Consider the following 23,353-nt stretch of genomic DNA (forward strand, 5'->3'; position numbering starts at 1 on the left):
TTTCATCCATTTGCTAACCTTATCCTTTCCAACAAAGGAATCACGCGTGCTTTGATTATCTGCTGTACTTGTGATTCTACGTTGCCTCCATTCTCTGTTTCCGTGTGGCTGTGATGAGATGGATAGAGATGGGCAAAACTGTTCTTTTCAGAGATTGGATCAGAACTGTTCACTCCCTGAAATGAATTAGCTCTTTTTCATGACTCACCACTCATTTACAATAGAAAATAAATGGAAGGCACATTGCCCTTTAAACTTGGTTTATTCCAGTACTATACCTGTATTTTGATCTTATTTGATCCTATTTTGAAGTAACACAGATAATGAGTAAGAATTTTGTATTGTTTATTGAAATTTCCACGATATGACAAAGTTTTTGATTATTGATTTATTTTGCACTATCGTGGTTTTTTGGGTGATCGGAAAATGTTGTAACTTGAGATTTACATTAACAATATATTTGGCTATAATGTATTAAAATTTCATTAACCTCATACAAATACATCGCAAGCCATATATTTTAAAAAGTGAACGTTTCCTTCCAAAGACGCCTAAAATCGCAAAATCCGTACCAGAATAAGAAAAAAAAATATAAATTTGACTGTAAAACGAAAGTGCTGCATATAGCCTTACGCAGAATAAAACAAGGAAAATATTGGTGTATCACATTTTGCGATACGTTTATCGGTTCGCTCGTAATTAAAGCGTAAATTCGAGTGTCCATAATAAAAATCCTATAGTAAGAGGAGTCATCAGGAACCTAATCTAATCAGTTTAAACAAATAAAAATAAAATAAAAACAATTGATGTATACATAACATAATAAAGTAATATACATAGCGGTATTACTACGAAGAACAATATCCAGTGGGGACGAACTCCGATGCAGAGGCGCTGAGTCGAGCAGGTCGAGCCGCGAGTTGTATTACTGCATGAGCTGAGACTGCAGAGACCAGAGTGACACCTGAGTCGCTTTGCTCAACGCTCTGGCTAGAGTCGAGACTGTGGGGTGAGCGTTGAGCGGGCGAGTTCCGAGGGTGGGGGGTGCGGTGAACTCACCCGCTCCGAGACAAATCGTCCGTTCCCTTGCGAGCAGGTTTTTGCAAGTAGTTCCTATGTTATCCGCTAGGTGGCTCTCTGTCCTGTTGTTCGCATCAACTGCCCAGAGGGCAGGACATGCAACTGAAGCGATCGCCAACAGAGTGCGATGCGAAGTTAAGCTGCGCCAGACACTGCACACGGCAGACGACGCACAGAGATGGCACAGCATATGTGAAACACAAAATCCAATGGGGCACTGCACAATGCAGGCGGCCAAGGTAGAAGCAGGGCAGAGGCCGGCGCTGGCTGTGTTGTGTGGCGTGCACTGTGCTCTGACCAGCAGAGGCGCTGCTGATATGCTCCGTCTCTCTCTCTCTCTCTCTCTCTCTGCCGTGGGAAACGTTTGGAGCTACCGTTCTTTTTTTCTGAATCACTGATTGTTCACTCCTTTGAAAGATTCAACTCTATGAATTAGTTCAAGAGCGGATCCCCCATCTCTAGAGATGGAGCTTCACGACTGTCTGTTTCCTCTTCTTCCTTGTCCTCTTCTTCAGAACATTCGTCTAATACCTCTTGCAGAAGCTTCTGCACTCTTTCTGGTCCTACTCCGTATGGATCCACTGCTGAATTAACCACACAGTCACAAGAGACAAACAACTGCTACGGAATACAACTATAAACTTTTTCAACACACAGTAACACAGAGAGCCGCGCAAAGTGTTGTTGACACCCGAAGACATATTGCTGCATATTTTCTTGGAACTCGAGCTTCCATTATGTATGCTATTTTTGCTCAAAAAATTGCTTCAAATGGCTCTGAGCACTGTGGGACTTAACATCTGAGGCCATCAGTCCCCTAGAACTTAGAACTACTTAAACCTAACTAACCTAAGAACATCACACACATCCATGCCCGAGGCAGGATTCGAACCTGCGACCATAGCAGTCACGCGGTTCCAGACTGAAGCGCCTAGAACGGCTCGGCCACACCGGCCGGCTATTTTTGCTCAAGGCTCCCACATTACTTCCTCTGGGGTGTTCTGGACACCCCGCGCGACCACCAAAGGGTTACTTAGCTCCCCGCCGATTATGTAAAAGTAGGTCTGCGAGCAATGTAAAGTAGAGGCGTAATTAGGGAGTCTATTTTCATATGTCACTGTAAACTATGCGAAGTATTTTGACAATCGTAACGTATTTGATTGTATTATATGTGACATTGTAGTCGAATATTTATTGCACTATTTGTTTGCAGCTTATGACTTTGACGGCTACCTTTATCGCTCAGTAAAAGCCTTCGGCTTCCCTCTTTGAAATTTGACTTCTTATTTGATACTGTTCAGAGCCTTAGCCCATTCATCAGATTGTTTCTTGTAGCTTCATATAGAGGGACTCAAACACCATGACTTACCTGCTGCTTCTGGGATAGGGCATCTGTAGAAGACACCAGGTGATTGGACAATTCCCCCTTGACGCAGCAGATTTCAACTATGGCCCCTCACACGCTCTCCTTTAAAAGTACAAATGTGAACAGGCGCATGTAATCCGTAGTAATACAGAGGAGAAAATACGCAGGATGCTTGTTGCGATGAACATTGACTTTTGTTTCCATCAGGTGCTAAAGTTAATTAACTTTGTAACAATTAGTGCTCCTCTTTTGCATACGCTTCCGCAGTACTTGCCTTACCGAACACCCATTGTGGCTGCTTTATTCCGATCACTGCTCTGTCTGGTAGGTAAACGATAAAGTGGTCTGTGGCGTGCAAGTCATAGACTAATTTTTGAAATTTGGAAATTTGTGGTAAGGTCTTATGGGACTGAGGTCATCGGTCCCTAAGCTTTCATACCACTTAATCTAACTTAAACTAACTTACTCTAAGGACGACACACTCACCCATGCCCGAGGGAGGACTCGAACCTCCGACGGGGGGAGGCACGCGAACCGTGCAAGACTCCCTAGAACGCGCGGCTACCCCGCGCGGCTCATAGACTAATTCCCATTGAGCAGTGTATATGAGGGCTGGAAACCAATGAACGATCCTGTAGCAGTGCTACTGTTCAATAGACTTGTATGTGATGAGCTTAGAAGGATGTCAGTGGCTCATACCCCGGGACTGCCAGGTGCTGAGCCCCTGTAGCACATTGTGTGCTCTGAAATCCACACATAGGACGGATAATTGGAGAAGTTATACGAAAAGTTCAGTAAGAGCTTCTCATTATAGAATTACGTGTGGGGATATGTAGCGGGAACATACTGTTAACCCGTAATGAACATGCACTGATAGAACAACCGCTTGTAACCTGCTAGTGAGGGGTATGCAAGGTGTGGTATACATTGTTTCGAAAAAATATCCACTGTTGCTTTAGCTCTCTCCTCACTAAGCTAGCCTTTTTGTGGAGGATCTAACCACGCAGCAAAGAGGTGTCAATAACTTTAAAGTATGTCTGTTGGAGACATATATACACCGGTATTCCCTGTACTAGAACTTAGTTCCTCCGCATGACTCCTGAACTCGTTGATGTTCCACTTTAGCTCAAATGGCTCTGAGCACTATGGGACTTAACATCTGTGGTCATCAGTCCCCTAGAATTTAGAACTACTTAAACCTAACTAACCTAAGGACATCACACACATCCATGCCCGAGGCAGGATTCGAACCTGCGACCGTAGTGGTCGCGCGGTTCCAGACTGAAGCGCCTAGAACCGCACGGCCACGCCGGCCGGCTCCACTTTAGTATGGGAGTCACTTAGCACTGAGGTTTTTGCTTTCTTTCCTTGCATTGTTGGGGGAAGGTTTACTTGAGGGTCTTGCTGGTTGCTTCAGGCAGATATCAACATACCCTGCTATATCCAGCGATTCTGATATCGATACATGCGATCAGTTTGCATAGGTTCCACTGGCCCCAGTCAGCTTCTTCCCGCTAAGAACAGAGGTGCCAACACACCTAGCGGAGGACCGCTTGCGTGTTGTCCTCGCTCACTGATCAGACGCTGTGAACCGGCTGTTAATTCTACGACGACCACCACGACGGAAATTGACTTTGTGAGGTTCACTGTGCCGGACGGATTCACACATACAGCTCGTAGTCGACTTCACCTGGAGTTTGTTTGGAGTACTGTGCTTGTGTTCTGTGTAACTAGTGTATTGTGCTTAATAAACGAACCGTGTACCATGACTCACCATACCCATCATCGTGTGAATGGTCATCATCTAATACGTCAGACAGGAACATGATCGCACGGTCTGACGGTTTTGCGCCAAATCTTCCTAGTTTCTTGTTGGATTTTTAGGACGTTGTTAAGACTGTTCTACCAGGAATATTTTTAGTTTACATTTTTCTGCCTTCCGTTAAGAAGCACCAATCTTCTCATAAACACATTCTGTTGCCAGTATTTGTTTCCGCTGTATACGTATGAGTACATTTTGGTTTAGTCAGTGGAGCAGCTTTTCAGCTACATTTACAGATACATGCTCTTATACTTTATATGCTGTCATTAACTGTATGCCAACATTTATCTTTGATGCAAGCTGCTTCATTGCGGACTTCGAAAGCCAATGGCCGTATTGCCTCAAATGTCTTACAGTATACCAGACTTTGAGTGACATTGATTTCCGATATTTTTTATCCTCCATGAAGACCAAACATTGCCTACATTGTACTTTGTATTGTTGCAAGAAATTCACTCACAATGGTGGAACTGTACAGGGAGTATTTCTTTCCTTGGCAGTCAAACCACGTCTGCTGTACGTCACTTGATCTTTGCATCCCATGGTGGTGTGCCGAAAATGATGGTATATGAAGCGTCGCTTCAGGTTAGGTATATTGGGCTTAACCTACGGTGGTTGAAACATGTTCCAATGTTCGCACGTAATTTCGGTGCATTTGATGCCATAATAAAGGCTGACATCTTTTCAGGCCCACAGTTCATAATTTTCAAGACGTCAGTCACACCTTTACCTTCCAATTCCTGTTGTAGTTTCTTGTTATCCATATGCATTATGTCCCTGCATCTGATTTCCCTTTACTGTAATTGAGAGCGGTGTGTAGCTGTGTAGTTAAACCACCATCTCCTAGCGATTTAACCCCCAGTAGTACGTATGCTTGAGCAGCTCTTGTTGTCACCATCAGAAGTCCACCGTTTCCCAGTTTTTTAATTCATTTTAATGATCCTGCAATTCCCTGTGACGCATGTGGAAAGATCACAGCTTATCGAATGTACATACCTTCTAATCGCGTAATTACAATGTATACGTTATTTACGACCTGATGTGGTTTGTTACTGATAATAGTTTCTCCACTGTCGACAGTCTCCTCTGATGGAGTGGCCACGCAGGGTCTCTTTGTCGTATGGGTGTTAATACAGCCTAACAGGCCACCCGAACCGCTAGGAGTGTTTGTAACTGACGTAAGATCCTTTGTCATTCCACGAGCAACTATGGAACTACAAATGTTCCCAGACAGAGACAGTTCTTAGGTATGTTTTATACAAATGGCGTGCAGCAAGTGGCACAAATATTGTCAACTAAAGACTGTTATGCCTCAACAGCCATTCTCCTCATCGGCACACAGCACAGCTCGAGGTTGAGGATATTTCTGTAAAGGTTCGTGCCATCCTTGCCAAGATCTCCACTCCCTTTGATACACATCATTCCGCCGGTGCGCCACACTGTGGTCAATAAAGTATTTATGGTCACGGAGGGCTGGCGGCAGTCATTACAGCGGTTCGACAAAAATATTGAAACACCGCAATAAATTCATGCTTGAACATAAATGCACATGCTAGCCAAGTCCGCTCGTTGGGCTGTTGTATTTGGACACGAATAGCATTCTGGAATGTCCTCAATACGTTGCAAGTGTCAGTCGTGGGCACAACAGTGTTCTCTACAGTTGTGTGTTCATTATGTCGCTCAGTGTGTTCGAAGGTAGGCAAATTGTTGGTGGTCGTATAGTGGCTGCTTCCGTAACTAAGGTAGTTGAAGTGTTTGGCGTTTCAAGAGGCACCGTATTGAAGATTTATACCTAATACGGGAAAAGCGGAAAAACATTATGCACTAAGTCACAACGCGATGACAGTATGTCTTGAGTTATTGAAGAGGATAGCACCAGAACAACACGAAGACAGCTCCCGAAGCGGGAAACTGCAAGGCGAGCGGGCATTCTAAAACCACTCCTCAGTGATGCAAATGCCCGTAACAGGAAAAGGTACTACTGAAGCCATAAAACCTGGACTATGGAGCAATAGGAGAAAGTAATTCAGACGGATGACTCTTGTTTCACATTGTGTTCAACTTCTGGCGGAGTTTTCGTCCCAAGAGTGAAACAGGGAGGGGGTTCGGCGGTGATCTGCGCAGCCATATCGTGGTATTCCATGGGCTCCATGATTACTCTCCAACGTTGCATTACTGCCAAGCATTGTGTAACCATTTTGGCTGATCAGGTCTATCCCATGGTACAAAGTTTGTTCCCCGATGGTGATTCTGTGCTCCAAAATGGCAGGGCCTCTGTTCACAAAGCTTGCATCGTCCAGGGCCGGATTCGTGAGCATGAGGATGAACTGACGCATCTTCCCTGACGACCACAGTCACCAGATCTCAATATCATTGAGTCTTTGTGATCTGCTTTGGAGAGAAGGGTGCATGATCGATGTCCATCTCCATCATCGCTACCTGATCTTGCCATTCATCATCGCTACCTGATCTTGCCATTATTTTGCAGGAATTTCTTGATAACCATACAGAACCTGTATTTATCCATTCCGAGATGACTGGACGCTGTTTTGAAAGCCAGCGGTTTTTATACACCGTATTAGGAGTGGTATTGTGTTGTATTTTCGGTGTTTCCGTATTTTTGTCCACACCCTGTAATCCCCAGCTATAACTCCAGGTTCGACAAAAGCATATCCAGCCAAGACAGGCTGTATTCATTGGGCTACTGCAAGTTTGGAATGTCACGAAGGTGACGAGCATTACACTCAGGTATTTAAAGGTTTCTGCATAACACAAACTCAGATCTACGTCTTTCGATAGTGCTCTCTACACTGGTCCCCTGCACCATCACTTCTGCCTTGTCGGTAATGATTTTAAGACCAACTGTGGGTGTATTATGTAAGTAAAAAGAAAACTTGTCGAAAAATATTCATTGCTGTAATAAGCAGTGAGGTTGATCAGCAAAGCAGCTGCGAAGTTGTTAAACAAATAAAAAACCATCTTTTTCTTACTGAACTATCTACACTACTGGCCATTAAAATTGCTACACCACCAAGATGACGTGCTACAAACGCGAAATTTAACCAACAGAAAGAAGATGCTGTGATATGCAAATGATTAGCTTTTCAGAGCATTCACACAAGGTTGGCGCCGGTGGTGACACCTACAACGTGCTGACATGAGGAAAGTTTCCAACCGATTTCTCATACACAAACAGCAGTTGACCGGCGTTGCCTGGTGAAACGTTGTTGTGATGCCTCGTGTAAGGAGGAGAAAGGCGTACCATCACGTTTCCGACTTTGATAAAGGTCGGATTGTAGCCTATCGCGATTGCGGTTTATCGTATCGCGACATTGCTGCTCGTGTTGGTCGAGATCCAATGACTGTTAGCAGAATATGGAGTCGGTGGGTTCCGGAGGGTAATACGGAGCGCCGTGCTGGATCCCAACGGCCTCGTATCACTAGCAGTCGAGATGACAGGCATCTTGTCCGCATGGCTGTAACGGATCGTGCAGCCACGTCTCGATCCCCGAGTCAACAGATGGGGACGCTTGGAAGACAACAACCATCTGCACGAACAGTTCGACGACGTTTGCAGGATCATGCACTATCAGCTCGGAGAACATGGCTGCGGTTACCCTTGACGCTGCATCACAGACAGGAGCGCCTGTGATGGTGTACTCAACGACGAACCTGGGTGCACGAATGGCATAACGTTATCTTTTCAGATGAATCAAGGTTCTGTTTACAGCATCATGATGGCTGCATCCGTGTTTGGCGACATTGTGGTGAACGCACATTGGAAGCGTGTATTCGTCATCGCCATACTGGCGCATCGCCCGGCGTGATGGTATGGGGTGCCATTGGTTACACCTCTCGGTCACCTCTTGTTCGCATTGACTGCACATTGAACAGCGGATGTTAGATTTCAGATGTGTTACGACCCGTGGCACTACCCTTCATTCGATCCCTGCGAAACCCTACATTTCAGCAGGATAATGCACGATCGCATGTTGCATGTCCTGTACGGGCCTTTCTGAATACAGAAAGTGTTCGACTGCTGCCCTGGCCAGCGCATTCTCCAGATCTCTCACTAATTGAAAACGTCTGGTCAATGGTGGCCGAGCAACTGGCTCGTCACAATACGCCAGTCACTGCTCTTGATGAACTGTGGTATCGTGTTGAAGCTGCATGGCCAGCTGTACCTGTACACGGCATCCAAGCTCTCTTTGACTCAATGCCCATGCGTATCAAGACCGTTATTACGGCCAGAGGTGGTTGTTCTGGGTACTGATTTCTCAGGATCTCTTGCACCCAAATTGCATGAAAATGTAATCACATGTCAGTTCTAGTATAATATATTTTTCCAATTAATACCCGCTTATCATCTGCATTTCTTCTTGGGGTAGCAATTTTAATGGCGAGTAGTGTATTTTTTTGTACTTTAGTGTGAACCAAGTATGCACGTGTTTTACAGCACTGCGGGCGGTGTCCATGGGACAGGGACAAGAGCTGTGCGCCCGCAGGCTGATCTGCGACTCGATGGCGGGCGGCGGCTGGGTGCTGCTGCAGAACATTCACCTGTCGCTGCCATTCTGCAGCGAAGCCATGGACGCGCTCGTCGAGACGGAAAATATACACGAAAGCTTTCGTCTCTGGATGACTACCGAGGTCCACACTCAGTTTCCCATCGCTCTGCTGCAGGTTAGTTGCACAGCTGCTTGGACAGATCATTGCCGTGGGGATCTGCACGAACGAACCACGCGGACTGCGCAGGAAGGAAGAAGTAAGGATCATTGGGTTTTAAGTATCCGTCGATTACGAGGTAGTTAGGGACGGATATAAACTCGTATTGTGGAAGAATTGTAAAGGAAATCATCAGTGTTCTTTTCGAGGGGACATCCCGGCAGTTTCCTTAAGCAATCTAGGAAAATCACTAAAAAACAAAACCACGATGACCAGACGGTTGTCTGAATTGCAGTCCTTCCGAATCCGAATCTAGTGCGCTAATCACTGTGCCACCTCGCTCGATAAGAGGGAAGAGGAGGGGTGAATCAGATGTCAAGCGCGGTACTGAAATTGACAATGAGGTTATAAAAGTCCTCTTAATATCGTATCGGACCTCCTTTTTCCTGGCGTAGTGCAGAAACTCGACTTGGCATCGACTAAACAAGTCGTTGGAAGTAGTCTGCAGAAATACTGAGCGATGCTGCTTCCACAACCATCCACAATTGCACAAGTGTTGCCGGTGTAGGATTTTCTTCATGAATGAATTGTCCCATACATGTTCGATAGGATTCATGTCGGGCGATCTGGATGGCCAAACCATTCACTCGAACTGTCCAGAACGTTCTTCAAAACAATTGCGAACAAATGTGGGCTGGTGACACCACACATTGTCATTCATAAAAATTCCGTCGTTGTTTGGTAACATGAAATCAATGTGTGGTTGCAAAGCGTCCCAGTGTAGTTCAGTTAGACCAGACGACTAAGTCAACCCCATGTAAACACAGTTCATACCATTATGTAGCCACCGCACCGCCAGCTTAACAACTTCGGTCCACGGCTAGGTCGGGTCTGCACCACACTCGAACACTGTCATCAGCTCTTACCAACTGAAACCAGGGACTCATCTGACCAGGCTACAGTTATTCAGTCCAAAAATGTTCAAATGTGTGTGAAATCTTATGGGACTTAACCTAAATTATCCTAAGGACAAACACATGCACCCATGCCCGAGGGAGGACTGGAACCTCCGCCGAGACCAGCCACACAGTCGATGACTGCAGCGCCCAAGACCGCTCGGCTAATCCCGCGCGGCAGTTATTCAGTGGTCTAGGGTCCAACCGACACCCCCGGGATAACAAGGCCGTCCAGCAGTGTTAGTGACGTCACACTAAGCGGCCCACAGCCGACGCAGCAGTCCACGGACACCTCCGCACAGACGCGCCTGATGCTAACGATCTTCTGTCCGTCATACAGAAAGGAGCGAACTGTAATTCGAACCAAAGACCAAATTATATATATTCTTGTAAACTGCATCAAGGTTCATAACGAAATACCGATTACATATACGGGCAGGAATAAGTTTAATCGATTGAGGAACTTTGCCACTATTTTATAATTGTCAGAACACTATTTAGCTTTAAAACTCGTATACAGGTGGTGACAAATGCCAACTGACAGCAGGACTTAACATTTTCAAGCTATTACACTGAAAGTAAATTATCTTAAACACTGTCATACATAGAAAAACCCTCACAACTTTCGTTTACAATAAGGTAACAAGAGTTCGCTTTATCTCATAAAACATATGACTATTGTGAATTTACTTATATGTTCATGGTGACGTCTCTTTTCAAGAATTTTTACAAGTGTATCCCCAGTAATAAAGAATGGAAACAAAAGATAGATATCAAATATTCTCCTTTTAACATAGACATCACTGAACACAAGATTCTGTCTTGCACTGTGATACTAAGGGACTGCTCTTTCCTTTAAGAAAAGCCTGACAATTTGAAGTTCACTCTGCTATTGAAGATACACTTCTTGAAACAATATTAAAAATGTCACGAAAGGTAAGATAATGAAAAACAACCAAGTGCATTACATGTAAGAATGTGAGCAAAAGGCTGAGGCTCTCTTCACTTACCATTTTCAATCTCTCTACAGCTTATTTCCTTTTCCACGTAGAAATCACCAACTGCAAGTATCATTATTGCTGTCTGTTACTAACAAAGTGCTTTTCTATTTAGAATACCTGACAATGGTACTGAAGATAAACACTTTTCAGAGGAGTTCTAGAACCTATTCCTGCCCGTATATGTAATCGGTATTTCGTTATGAACCTTGATGCTGTTTACAAGAATATATATAATTTGGTCTTTGGTTCGAATTATAGTTCGCTCCTTTCTGTATGACGGACAGAAGATCGTTAGCATCAGGCGCGTCTGTACGGAGGTGTCCGTGGACTGCTGCGTCGGCTATGGGCCGCTTAGTGTGACGTCACTAACACTGCTGGGCGGCCTTGTTATCCCGGGGGTGTCGGTCCAACCGATATCGTCACGAGCACAGCAGAGGCGCTGCAAGCAATGTCCTGCGGTTAGCAAGAGCACTCGCGTCAGTCGTCTGCCGCCATACCCCACTAACGCCAAATTCCACCGCACTGTCCTAACGGATGCTTTCGTCGTACGTCCCCCACCGATTTCTGAGCTTATTTCAAGCAGTGTTTCTTGTCTGTTAGTACTAACAAATCCACTCAAACGCCACTGCTCTCGGTCGTTATCTGAAGGCCGTCGGTCACTGCGTTGTCTATGCTGAGATTAATGCCCTAAATTTTGTACTCTCGGCACACTCTTGACACTGTAGATCTCAGAATATTGAACTCCCTAACGATTTGCCAAATGGAATGCCCCATGCGTTTAGCTCCAACTACCATTCCGTGTTCAAAGTCTGTTAATTCCTGTCGTGCTGCCGTAACCACGTCGGAAACCTTTCCACATGAATCACCCGAGCACAAATGACAGCTCTGCCATTGCACTGCCCTTTTATACCTTTTGTTCACGATACAACCGCCATCTGTATATGTGCACATCGCTATCACATGATTTTCGTCACATCAGTGTACGTGCACTATTTCTATTTGCTAACGGCCTTGACGCAGTGGTAACACCTGTTCTCGTTAGATAACCGAAGATAAGGGCTATCGGGCTAGGCTAGCACTTGGATGGGTGACCATCCGGTCTGCCGAACGCTGTTGTCAAGTGGGGTGCTCTCAGCCCTTGTGTGGAGCTACTGAGGAGCTACCTGATTGAGAAGTAGCGGCTACGGTCGCGGAAACTGACATACAGCCGGGAGAGCGGTGTGCTGACCACATACCCCTCCATATCCGCATCCAGTGACGGCTGAGGGCTGAGAATGACACGGCGGCCGGCCGGTACCGTTGGGCCTCCATGGCCTGTTCGGAAGTACAAGGCTATTATAAATGATTGAAGCGATTTCATAAATTCACTGTAGCTCCATTCATTGACATATGGTCACGACACGCTACAGATACGTAGAAAAACTCAGAAAGTTTTGTTCGGCTCAAGCCGCACTTCAGGTTTCTGCCGCCAGAGCGCTCGAGAGCGCAGTGAGACAAAATGGCGACAGGAGCCGAGAAAGCGTTAAGTCGTGCTTGAAATGCACTCACATCAGTCAGTCATAACAGTGCAACGACACTTCAGGACGAAGTACAACAAAGATCCACCAACTGCTAACTCCATTCGGCGATGGTATGCGCAGTTTAAAGCTTGTGGATGCCTCTGTAAGGGGAAATCGACGGGTCGGCCTGCAATGAGCGAAGAAACGGTTGAACGCGTGCGGGCAAGTTTCACGCGTAGCCCGCGGAAGTCGACGAATAAAGCAAGCAGGGAGCTAAACGTACCACAGCCGACGGTTTGGAAAATCTTACGGTAAAGGCTAAAGCAGAAGCCTTACCGTTTACAATTGCTACAAGCCCTGACACCCGATGACAATGACAAACGCTTTGAATTTTCGGCGCGGTTGCAACAGCTCGTGGAAGAGGATGCGTTCAGTGCGAAACTTGTTTTCAGTGATGAAGCAACATTTTTTCTTAATGGTGAAGTGAACAGACACAATGTGCGAATCTGGGCGGTAGAGAATCCTCACGCATTCGTGCAGCAAATTCGCACTTCACCAAAAGTTAACGTCTTTTGTGCAATCTCACGGTTTAAAGTTTACGGCCCCTTTTTCTTCTGCGAAAAAAACGTTACAGGACACGTCTATCTGGACATGCTGGAAAATTGGCTCATGCCACAACTGGAGACCGACAGCGGCGATTTCATCTTTCAACAGGATGGTGCTCCACCGCACTTCCATCATGATGTTCGGCATTTCTTAAACAGGAGATTGGAAAACCGATGGATCGGTCGTGGTGGAGATCATGATCAGCAATTCATGTCATGGCCTCCACGCTCTCCCGACTTAACCCCATGCGATTTCTTTCTGTGGGGTTATGTGAAAGATTCAGTGTTTAAACCTCCTCTACCAAGAAACGTGCCAGAACTGCGAGCTCGCATCAACGATGCTTTCGAACTTATTGATGGGGACATGCTGCGCTGAGTGTGGGAGGAACTTGATTATCGGCTTGATGTCTGCCGAATCACTAAAGGGGCACATATCTAACATTTGTGAATGCCTAAAAAAACTTTTTGAGTTTTTGTATGTGTGTGCAAAGCATTGTGAAAATATCTCAAATAATAAAGTTATTGTAGAGCTGTGAAATCGCTTCAATCATTTGTAATAACCCTGTAGTTTAGTTTTTATTATTTCTGTTTACTGTATTGATAGGCACGGATGCTAATGCACACTTATGTAGTGGCACTCGATTTGGAGACAACCGGATCCAGTTCTGGTGGAGGATAAAAGTTTCAACGCTAATATTTTGCTGGTAATGGGAGCACAGTCTGTGGTGTACAGTTCCTTAGTTCTCAGTTTGTAGCTAGATACTGGGTTCAGTTCCAAACTAGTCTCTAGTGTATCATGGAGTGAGGGCATGTGATAGTGCTGGTGGTGATATGTCCGTCGATGGAAAACGTTAAGCTACTCTAAAGGTTTGGTCTATCTGCCAGCACCGAATTTCCCGATCTCCCTTTCCTTATCATCATCAACAGCAACATCAACATGCCAACAACACTAAAGCATCACATATACTCATCACAGTCGCCTTCGTTCGACAGATACAAAAATGGCTCTGAGCACTATGGGACTTAACATCTATGGTCATCAGTCCCCTAGAACTTAGAACTACTTAAACCTAACTAACCTAAGGACAGCACACAACACCCAGTCATCACGAGGCAGAGAAAATCCCTGACCCCGCAGGGGATCGAACCCGGGAACCCGGGCGTGGGAAGCGAGAACGCTACCGCACGACCACGAGCTGCGGACTCGACAGATACACACCGAGTGCAGCGTTTAAGTCACTGGACCCGCATTCGGGATATCAGTGGTTCAAATCACAGTCCGACCACCCAGAATCATGTCTTCCGAGAAAATCTGTTCTGGGGACTCCCGGGATGGTTCCTTGTAATGAGGCATCCGGTTTCTTTCCTCCTCCTTTCGCAATCCTACGTTGCGTGTGTGCAAGGGACAGTGAAATGATAACGAGACAGATCCAAAAAAAGTAAGTAAACTGATTATTACAAGGGGCGATAAAGAAGTTTCCATCTGAGGGCGTTGCTTCAGCGTATCTGCAACGTAGTGCGACTCCGATATGGACATACAAGCACCGACATGTAGTCAAGGAATTAGCGTCCCACTCGTGTCTTTCCGATGACCGTGCGGTAAATGTGGAAACGTGAACTATGGCGAATTTATTACCAAATGCGTCCAAACAAGACCGATGTACTGTTGTTCTTTTCTTGGCTGCCAATGACAAATACTGATAGAAATCCATCGGAGAGTGAAGAATGTACCCACATCAAAAAAAGTTTAGCATCACCCCAGTTCCCAGACTCCTGAAAACAAACGTTAACTGTGGATATTGTATCACAGACACACTTCCTTTGACTGTTCAGAGATGTCACTAAACCCGCCCAAAGATGTTAACAACCATGCATGAACAGCCCCTATTAGATGGAGAGGGTCCGACAGCCGATCAGTTCCAGTCTTTCCACCAGGGAGGAGGTACACGGCTCGTGTTGTATGTAGTTCAAGCAGGTCTAGACGGCCAATACCGCGGTTCCATAGCGTCCTCATTGTTACTTTGTGCCAGGAAGGGCTCTCAACAAGGGAAGTGTTCAGGCGTCTCGGAGTGAACCAAAGCGACGTTGTTCGGACGTGGAGGAGATGACATGCCTCGCTCAGGCCGCCCAAGGGCTACTACCGCAGTGAATGACCGCTACCTACGGATTATGGCTCGGAGGAACCCTGATAGCAAAGCCACCATGTTGAATAATGCTTTTCGTGCAGCCACAAGACGTCGTGTTACGACTCAAATTGTGCGCAATAAACTGCATGATGCGCAACTTCATTCCCGACGTCCATGGTGAGGTTCGTCTTTGCAAACACGACACCATGCAGCGAGGTACAGATGGGCCCAAAAACATGCCGAATGGACCGCTCAGGATTGGCATCACATTCTCTTCACCGATGAGTGTCGCATATGCCTTCAACCAGACAATCGTCGGAGACGTGTTTGGAGGCAACCCGGTCAGGCTGAAAGCCTTAGACACACCGTCCAGCGAGTGCAGCAATGTGGAGGTTCCCTGCTGTTTTGGGTGGCTTTATGTGGGGCCGACGTACGCCGCCGGCGGACATGGAAGGTACCATAACGGCTGTACGATACGCGAGCGCACACCTTCGCCCGACAGTGAAATCTCATTGGCAGCATATTGGCGAGGCATTCGTCTCCATGGACGACAATTCGGGCTCCCATCTTGCACATCTTCTGAATGACTTCCTTCAGGATAACGCTATAGCTCGACTACAGTGGCCAGCATGTTCTCCAGGTATGAACCCTATCGAACATGCCTGGGATAGATTCAAAAGGGCTATTTATGGACGATGTGACCCACCAACCACTCTGAGGGATCAACCCCGAATCGCCTTTGAGGAGTGGGACAATCTGGACCAACAGTGCCTTGATGAACTTGTGGATAGAATGCCACGACAAATACAGGCATGCATCAATGCAAGAGGACGTGCTACTGGGTATTAGAGGTACCGGTGTGTATAGCAATCTGGACCACCACATCTGAAGGTCTCGCTGTATGGTGGTACAACATGCAATGTGTGGTTTTCATGAGCAAGGAAAAGGGCGGAAATGATGTTTATGTTGATCTCTATTCCTATTTTCTGTACAGGTTCCGGAACTCTCGGAACCGAGGTGATGCAAATCTTTTTTTGATGTGTGTATATGGGGCACCATGTCTGTCGAAATGGGATGTTGCTGCTTCATAATGATGCACGTCCCCCATATCGCACATGCCGTAACGCAGAAGTCTCAAGTGGGAGACACTCGAGCAACCACCCTGTATCCCTGATCTCTCCCCATGCGATTACCTTAGATTCCCTTAGAAAAGACGATGAAGGGTCGACGATTCCTGTCGGACGAGGATGGCAGCAGGCAGTTACGGACTTCGTCACGCAGCAGAACACGGTGTACTACCAAAGGGATATTTTCAACATGGTGCGTCGGTGAGATGATTGCCTCAATGCTCGCGCCAATTTTTGTAATTAGCACACCGGTTCTGGATTGTGTGGCCTTCGAACAGAAATTTTGTGATCGCCCCTTATATTTCAAAAGTAATCGACATAGCTGGCTCTGAGCACTATGGGACTTAACATCTGTGGTCATCAGTCCCCTAGAACTTAGAACTACTTAAACCTACCTAACCTAAGAACACCACACACATCCATGCCCGAGGCAGGATTCGAACCTGCGACCGTAGCAGTCGCGCGGTTCCGGACTGAGCGCCTAGAACCGCTAGACCACCGCGGCCGGCTCGACATAGCTGTTAATACATTTATCCTATTGTGAGAGAAGACGATCAGTGTCATATTGGAAAAATGTTTACGGTTGCCTACAGAATCATGATTGTACCCGGGCGTGAACATCTTCGCCTGAAGCAAATCGACGGTCACAGATGTTTTTCTTCAGGGATCCAGAAATTCGGAGATCGCATGGGAAGGTTCAAATGGCTCTGAGCGCTATGGGACTTAACATCTGAGATCATCAGTCCCCTAGAACTTAGAACTACTTAAACCTAACTAACCTAAGGACATCACACACATCCATGCCGAGAGAGGATTCGAACCTGCGACCGTAGCGGTCGCGTGGTTCCAGACTGAAGCGCCTAGAACCGCTCGGCCACACCGGCCGGCCGCATGGGAGGTGATCGGTGCTGTGTTGAAGATATGTAAGGACTTTCCAGCGAAACTCTGCTCCGTACTTGAAACAACCTTGGCAACCTTAGCCCGCCCACAAGCTCCGTAGGCAGCTGCGAACATTTTCCTATAAAGTTATTGACTGTCTTGTCTGACAGCGGGATAAATTTATTAACAGTTATGGCGATTAATTTTGAAATAATGAACTGTTTTCTTACTTTCTTTCGATCTGCCTCGTTTTCATTTAACTACCCCTGAATGTAAGAGTATAACAATGAAACTGATAGATCTGTAAAGATTTGTCACTCTATAACTACAAGAAATGGTACGTTATACAACATTTGTACTGGAATCACATAGGAAAGTTTTTAGCTCTGTAATATTATAAACACAGAACCTAATTGTTATTGGTTTTTATAATGTTTAACCGACCTGGAGGTAGGTGACATTGCCTGAAACCTGTCATTTTGAAATAATAATAACAGCAATCGACAGAGAAAAATAAGTCTGTTTTCTATTTTGCATTTGTTTTCATCATGAATCATTATCATTTACATCTGTGTCTCTACTCCATAAACCACCTTTCGGTGTATGGTGGAGACTACTTTTGGTATCACTGATATTGGCCGGCCGCGGTGGTCTCGCGGTTCTAGGCGAGCAGTCCGGAACCGCGCGACTGCTACGGTCGCAGGTTCGAATCCTGCCTCGGGCATGGATGTGTGTGATGTCCTTAGTTTAGTTAGGTTTAAGTAGTTCTAAGTTCTAGGGGACTGATGACCACAACTGTTAAGTCCCATAGTGCTCAGAGCCATTTGAACCATCACTGTTATTTACCCCTTTACCCGTTCCAGTCCCGATTGGTGCGTGCGGAGTACGACTGTCGGTTAGCTTCCGCATAAACTCGATGTTCCCTGAGTTTGCTGTGACATGTGTGTAGAACGACGTACTGTGCTGCCGGATTCTCTCGGAATTTCAGTTGCGTACCTCTCCACAGTGCACAAAGCCCTGATTGTGGCGTCTACCACTGGAGTTCGATCTGTGTCTCAGCGACGGCTCGTCCTTACAAATCAAACTCTTGACTCTCAGAATAACGAGCAATATTCAAAAATTAGCTGTACGAGGGGTTTGTAAGCTCCTCCTTTCGTGGATAGATTACATTTCCTTGGGATTCTTCCAATGAAATCCGACTAGCGTCTGCTTTACCTACAACAAATAATTCTTCTAAATCTCTCATTGAAACATAATTTGTCAGTTCTCTTTTTGACATTACAATTGTTTCGCAGTACAGTCTCACATCAAACCCCGAGATCTTGATTGTGTTGTTCGTGAACAAACTAATTCAACAAATAAAATATTTCCTTCAATTCTGATTCTTAGAGGTAATTGAATCTTACATCAATATTTCAGGGCCAACAATCCTTTTTCTGTAAATTAAAAATTGCAATAAACTTCACACCAATTCGTAACTCTGCTATTTGTCTTTAACTTACGTATGCATAAGACCGCATATTAAATGCTCTTTTCATAATACAGACATCCTATATAATTATCGAATACTCCGGCCTCATCGTAGGAACTTGACATGATATATGCAGTTATTTCGTCATTTCCCATGGCTTCTAGCGAGATACAGCATCCGTAGTGCTTATCAAAAAGATCGCCAACTGCTCTCTATCTTAGTAAACAATCTGCAAACCACAATAAGCTGAATGAAGAAATCACCAGCTTGCTACATTGCATATTAGTTCTTGTAATAAAAACCAACATCTAGCTTCACACCTACACTCTGTCAACCACTGAGTAATACATGGAAGACGGTAAGTCCCGTTCTACCAGTTATTAGGATTTTCCCCGTTCCATTCCGGTACGGAGCGGGGAAAGAATGATCGTTTAAACACCTCTCTCTACCCGTGCTGTAATTAATTTAATGTTGTCTTCGCGAATCTTGTCTTCACGATTCCTATGGGAACGATACGTAGGGGTCCCACACTTTTGAGCAATATTCTAGGACGGGTCGCACGAGTGCTTGGCATGCAGTCTGCTTTATAAATTTGTGCAGCTTCTTTCTGACTGTATACAATCATACAAGGCGAACGGAAACAGTCTGAACAGCTTGTAAGGGTGTTCTGAGGTAGGCGGGGCTGAGAAATAATTGTTCAGGAAAATATTCGATACCTTTGCGTCATTTCCGTGTTAGTTAGATTGCAGTTAACTAATCAGGCAGTTGTGCCTGCAAATTCAAGCGGCGCGCCATATGCAAATAGTGTCAGTTCTGCTTACAGTGTAGGTGACAGCGGACGAGACTACTCAGCCTTCGGCTTGGGTTCGATCCTTACTACCGTATCATGTCCAGTTTTTGTATTTCTCTCTTGTTTTAGGAAACCAAATGAACATGTTTGGCGACACTGTCTCTGGCGGGCCTCTTGAATTTGCGCACACAACGGCCGAATTGGCTAACTTCAGTGTTAATTAACTCGGGGACGGCACACCGTATCGAATTTTTTTGGTAACAATTATTTGTCAGCACAATCTGTCCTGCAACATCCTCACAAGCTTTTCAGACTGCTTGTGACCACCATGTAGATAACCGCATCATCTGCGAAAGGTCTTAGGTTACTATTTATATTGTCAGCTACATCATTAATATACAACATGAACAGCACTTCCCTGTGGCAAGCCCAGGATTACTTCTACATCTGTTGATAATTCACCATTCAAGGCAATTTGCTGCGTCCTCCCTACCAAAAAATTTTCAAGCCAGTCACAAATTTCGCTTGATGGCCGATACGATCGAGTTTTAGATCATAAGCGTAGACGTGGTACTGAGACAAATGCTTTTCGGAAATCGAGAAATACTGAATCTACCTGATTGCTTGATACATTGCTTTTATTATGTCATCTGAGAAAAGTGCGGGTTGAGTTTCACATGGACAATGTTTCCAGAATCCACTCTGGCTGGCATGGAGAAGGTCATTCTCTTCGAGATACCTCAATATGTTTGAACTCAGAATATATCCTAAGATTCTACAACAAATGGATGCCACGGATACTGAACGGTAGTTTTCTGTTTCATTTTGGCTACCCGTCTTGTAGGCGAGTGTGACCTGCGTTTTCTTCCAACTATTGGACAAGGTTTTTTGTTCGAGGAATCTACGGTAGATTAAAGCTAAGGGAGGGGGTAATTTAGCCGCAAATTCACTATGAAATATGACAGAGATTTCATTGGGCCCTGGAGCTTTGTCCAGTTTTAGTGATTTCAACTGTTTCTCAACGCCACTGGCATTAATATCGATTTCACTCATCTTTCCAGTGGTGCGAGAATTAAATTGCGACAGCAGTCCAAGGTTTTCCTTTGTAGATGAACATTTGAAAACGGATCTAAACATTTCAGCTTGTGCTTCATTTCGGTTCTTGTCTCGCCCGTGGTGATTGGACACTAACTTTGGTGTCACTAACAGCCTTTACATACGACCAAAATTTCTTTAGGCTCTGTGAAAAATATTTCAACAGTATTCTGCTAGGGTAGTCACTGAAGGCTCCACGCATTGCTCTCTTGACAGCCAAACTCTTTTCGTTCAACATCTCTCTATCTACAGCCCTATGCTTTATTTTACATCTGTTATTCAGTAGTCTCTGTTTCTTTAGCGTTCCTTTACAGTGATTGTGTACCATGGGAAGTCCCTTCCATCATAAACTGTTCTACTGGTTATACACTCCTGGAAATGGAAAAAAGAACACATTGACACCGGTGTGTCAGACCCACCATACTTGCTCCGGACACTGCGAGACGGCTGTACAAGCAGTGATCACACGCACGGCACAGCGGACACACCAGGAACCGCGGTGTTGGCCGTCGAATGGCGCTAGCTGCGCAGCATTTGTGCACCGCCGCCGTCAGTGTCAGCCAGTTTGCCGTGGCATACGGAGCTCCATCGCAGTCTTTAACACTGGTAGCATGCCGCGACAGCGTGGACGTGAACCGTATGTGCAGTTGACGGACTTTGAGCGAGGGCGTATAGTGGGCATGCGGGAGGCCGGGTGGACGTACCGCCGAATTGCTCAACACGTGGGGCGTGAGGTCTCCACAGTACATCGATGTTGTCGCCAGTGGTTGGCGGAAGGTGCACGTGCCCGTCGACCTGGGACCGGAACGCAGCGACGCACGGATGCACGCCAAGACCGTAGGATCCTACGCAGTGCCGTAGGGGACCGCACCGCCACTTCCCAGCCAATTAGGGACACTGTTGCTCCTGGGGTATCGGCGAGGACCATTCGCAACCGTCTCCATGAAGCTGGGCTACGGTCCCGCACACCGTTAGGCCGTCTTCCGCTCACGCCCCAACATCGTGCAGCCCGCCTCCAGTGGTGTCGCGACAGGCGTGAATGGAGGGACGAATGGAGACGTGTCGTCTTCAGCGTTGAGAGTCGCTTCTGCCTTGGTGCCAATGAAGGTCGTATGCGTGTTTGGCGCCGTGCAGGTGAGCGCCACAATCAGGACTGCATACGACCGAGGCACACAGGGCCAACACCCGGCATCATGGTGTGGGGAGCGATCTCCTACACTGGCCGTACACCACTGGTGATCGTCGAGGGGACACTGAATAGTGCACCGTACATCCAAACCGTCATCGAACCCGTCGTTCTACCATTCCTAGACCGGCAAGGGAACTTGCTGTTCCAACAGGACAATGCACGTCCGCATGTATCCTGTGCCACCCAACGTGCTCTAGAAGGTGTAAGTCAACTACCCTGGCCAGCAAGATCTCCGCATTTGTCCCCCATTGAGCATGTTTGGGACTGGATGAAGCGTCGTCTCACGCGGTCTGCACGTCCAGCACGAATGCTGGTCCAACTGAGGCGCCAGGTGGAAATGGCATGGCAAGCCGTTCCACAGGACTACATCCAGCATCTCTACGATCGTCTCCATGGGAGAATAGCAGCCTGCATTGCTGCGAAAGGTGGATATACACTGTACTAGTGCCGACATTGTGCATGCTCTGTTGCCTGTGTCTATGTGCCTGTGGTGATGTCAGTGTGATCATGTGATGTATCTGACCCCAGGAATGTGTCAATAAAGTTTCCCCTTCCTGGGACAATGAATTCACAGTGTTCTTATTTCAATTTCCCGGAGTGTATGTCTACCCAATACATGGTCAACTATTCTTTCAAACTTAAACCATAGCTCCCCCTACATCCTCCTGTGCATCAGTAAAACCTCAAGCTACCTCATTGAGATATGACACTACTGCTTCTTTATCTAGTCTGCTAAACATATAAATCCTTCTGCTTTTTTTAGTTGCTCATTTTCCTTTGGTTACCATTTTTGCTACAACTGTTTCATGGTTACCGATACCAGTTTCGATGTGGACATCCTCAAAAAAGGATAGATCTATTTGTTTCCATTCGATCTAATATACACTCCTGGAAATTGAAATAAGAACACCGTGAATTCATTGTCCCAGGAAGGGGAAACTTTATTGACACATTCCTGGGGTCAGATACATCACATGATCACACTGACAGAACCACAGGCACATAGACACAGGCAACAGAGCATGCACAATGTCGGCACTAGTACAGTGTATATCCACCTTTCGCAGCAATGCAGGCTGCTATTCTCCCATGGAGACGATCGTAGAGATGCTGGATGTATTCCTGTGGAACGGCTTGCCATGCCATTTCCACCTGGCACCTCAGTTGGACCAGCGTTCGTGCTGGACGTGCAGACCGCGTGAGACGACGCTTCATCCAGTCCCAAACATGCTCAATGGGGGACAGATCCGGAGATCTTGCTGGCCAGGGTAGTTGACTTACACCTTCTAGAGCACGTTGGGTGGCACGAGATACATGCGGACGTGCATTGTCCTGTTGGAACAGCAAGTTCCCTTGCCGGTATAGGAATGGTAGAACGATGGGTTCGATGACGGTTTGGATGTACAGTGCACTATTCAGTGTCCCCTCGACGATCACCAGTGGTGTACGGCCAGTGTAGGAGATCGCTCCCCACACCATGATGCCGGGTGTTGGCCCTGTGTGCCTCAGTCGTATGCAGTCCTGATTGTGGCGCTCACCTGCACGGCGCCAAACACGCATACGACCATCATTGGCACCAAGGCAGAAGCGACTCTCATCGCTGAAGACGACACGTCTCCATTCGTCCCTCCATTCACGCCTGTCGCGACACCACTGGAGGCGAGCTGCACGATGTTGGGGCG

The 23,353-nt window shown here is 46.3% G+C and overlaps 1 protein-coding gene across 1 annotated transcript in view; it reads left to right on the forward strand.

The window, feature by feature from the left end:
- LOC126184483 (dynein axonemal heavy chain 5) overlaps positions 1 to 23,353 on the forward strand; it is a 976,026-nt gene that overhangs the window by 875,901 nt on the left and 76,772 nt on the right. Inside the window, exon 67 of the mRNA XM_049926874.1 lies at positions 8,725 to 8,951. Within this exon, the coding sequence (XP_049782831.1) occupies positions 8,725 to 8,951 (227 nt within the window). The remainder of the gene's footprint in view (positions 1 to 8,724; positions 8,952 to 23,353) is intronic.

Source organism: Schistocerca cancellata, chromosome 4 (assembly GCF_023864275.1).
Source record: "Schistocerca cancellata isolate TAMUIC-IGC-003103 chromosome 4, iqSchCanc2.1, whole genome shotgun sequence".
NCBI lineage: Eukaryota > Metazoa > Arthropoda > Insecta > Orthoptera > Acrididae > Schistocerca > Schistocerca cancellata.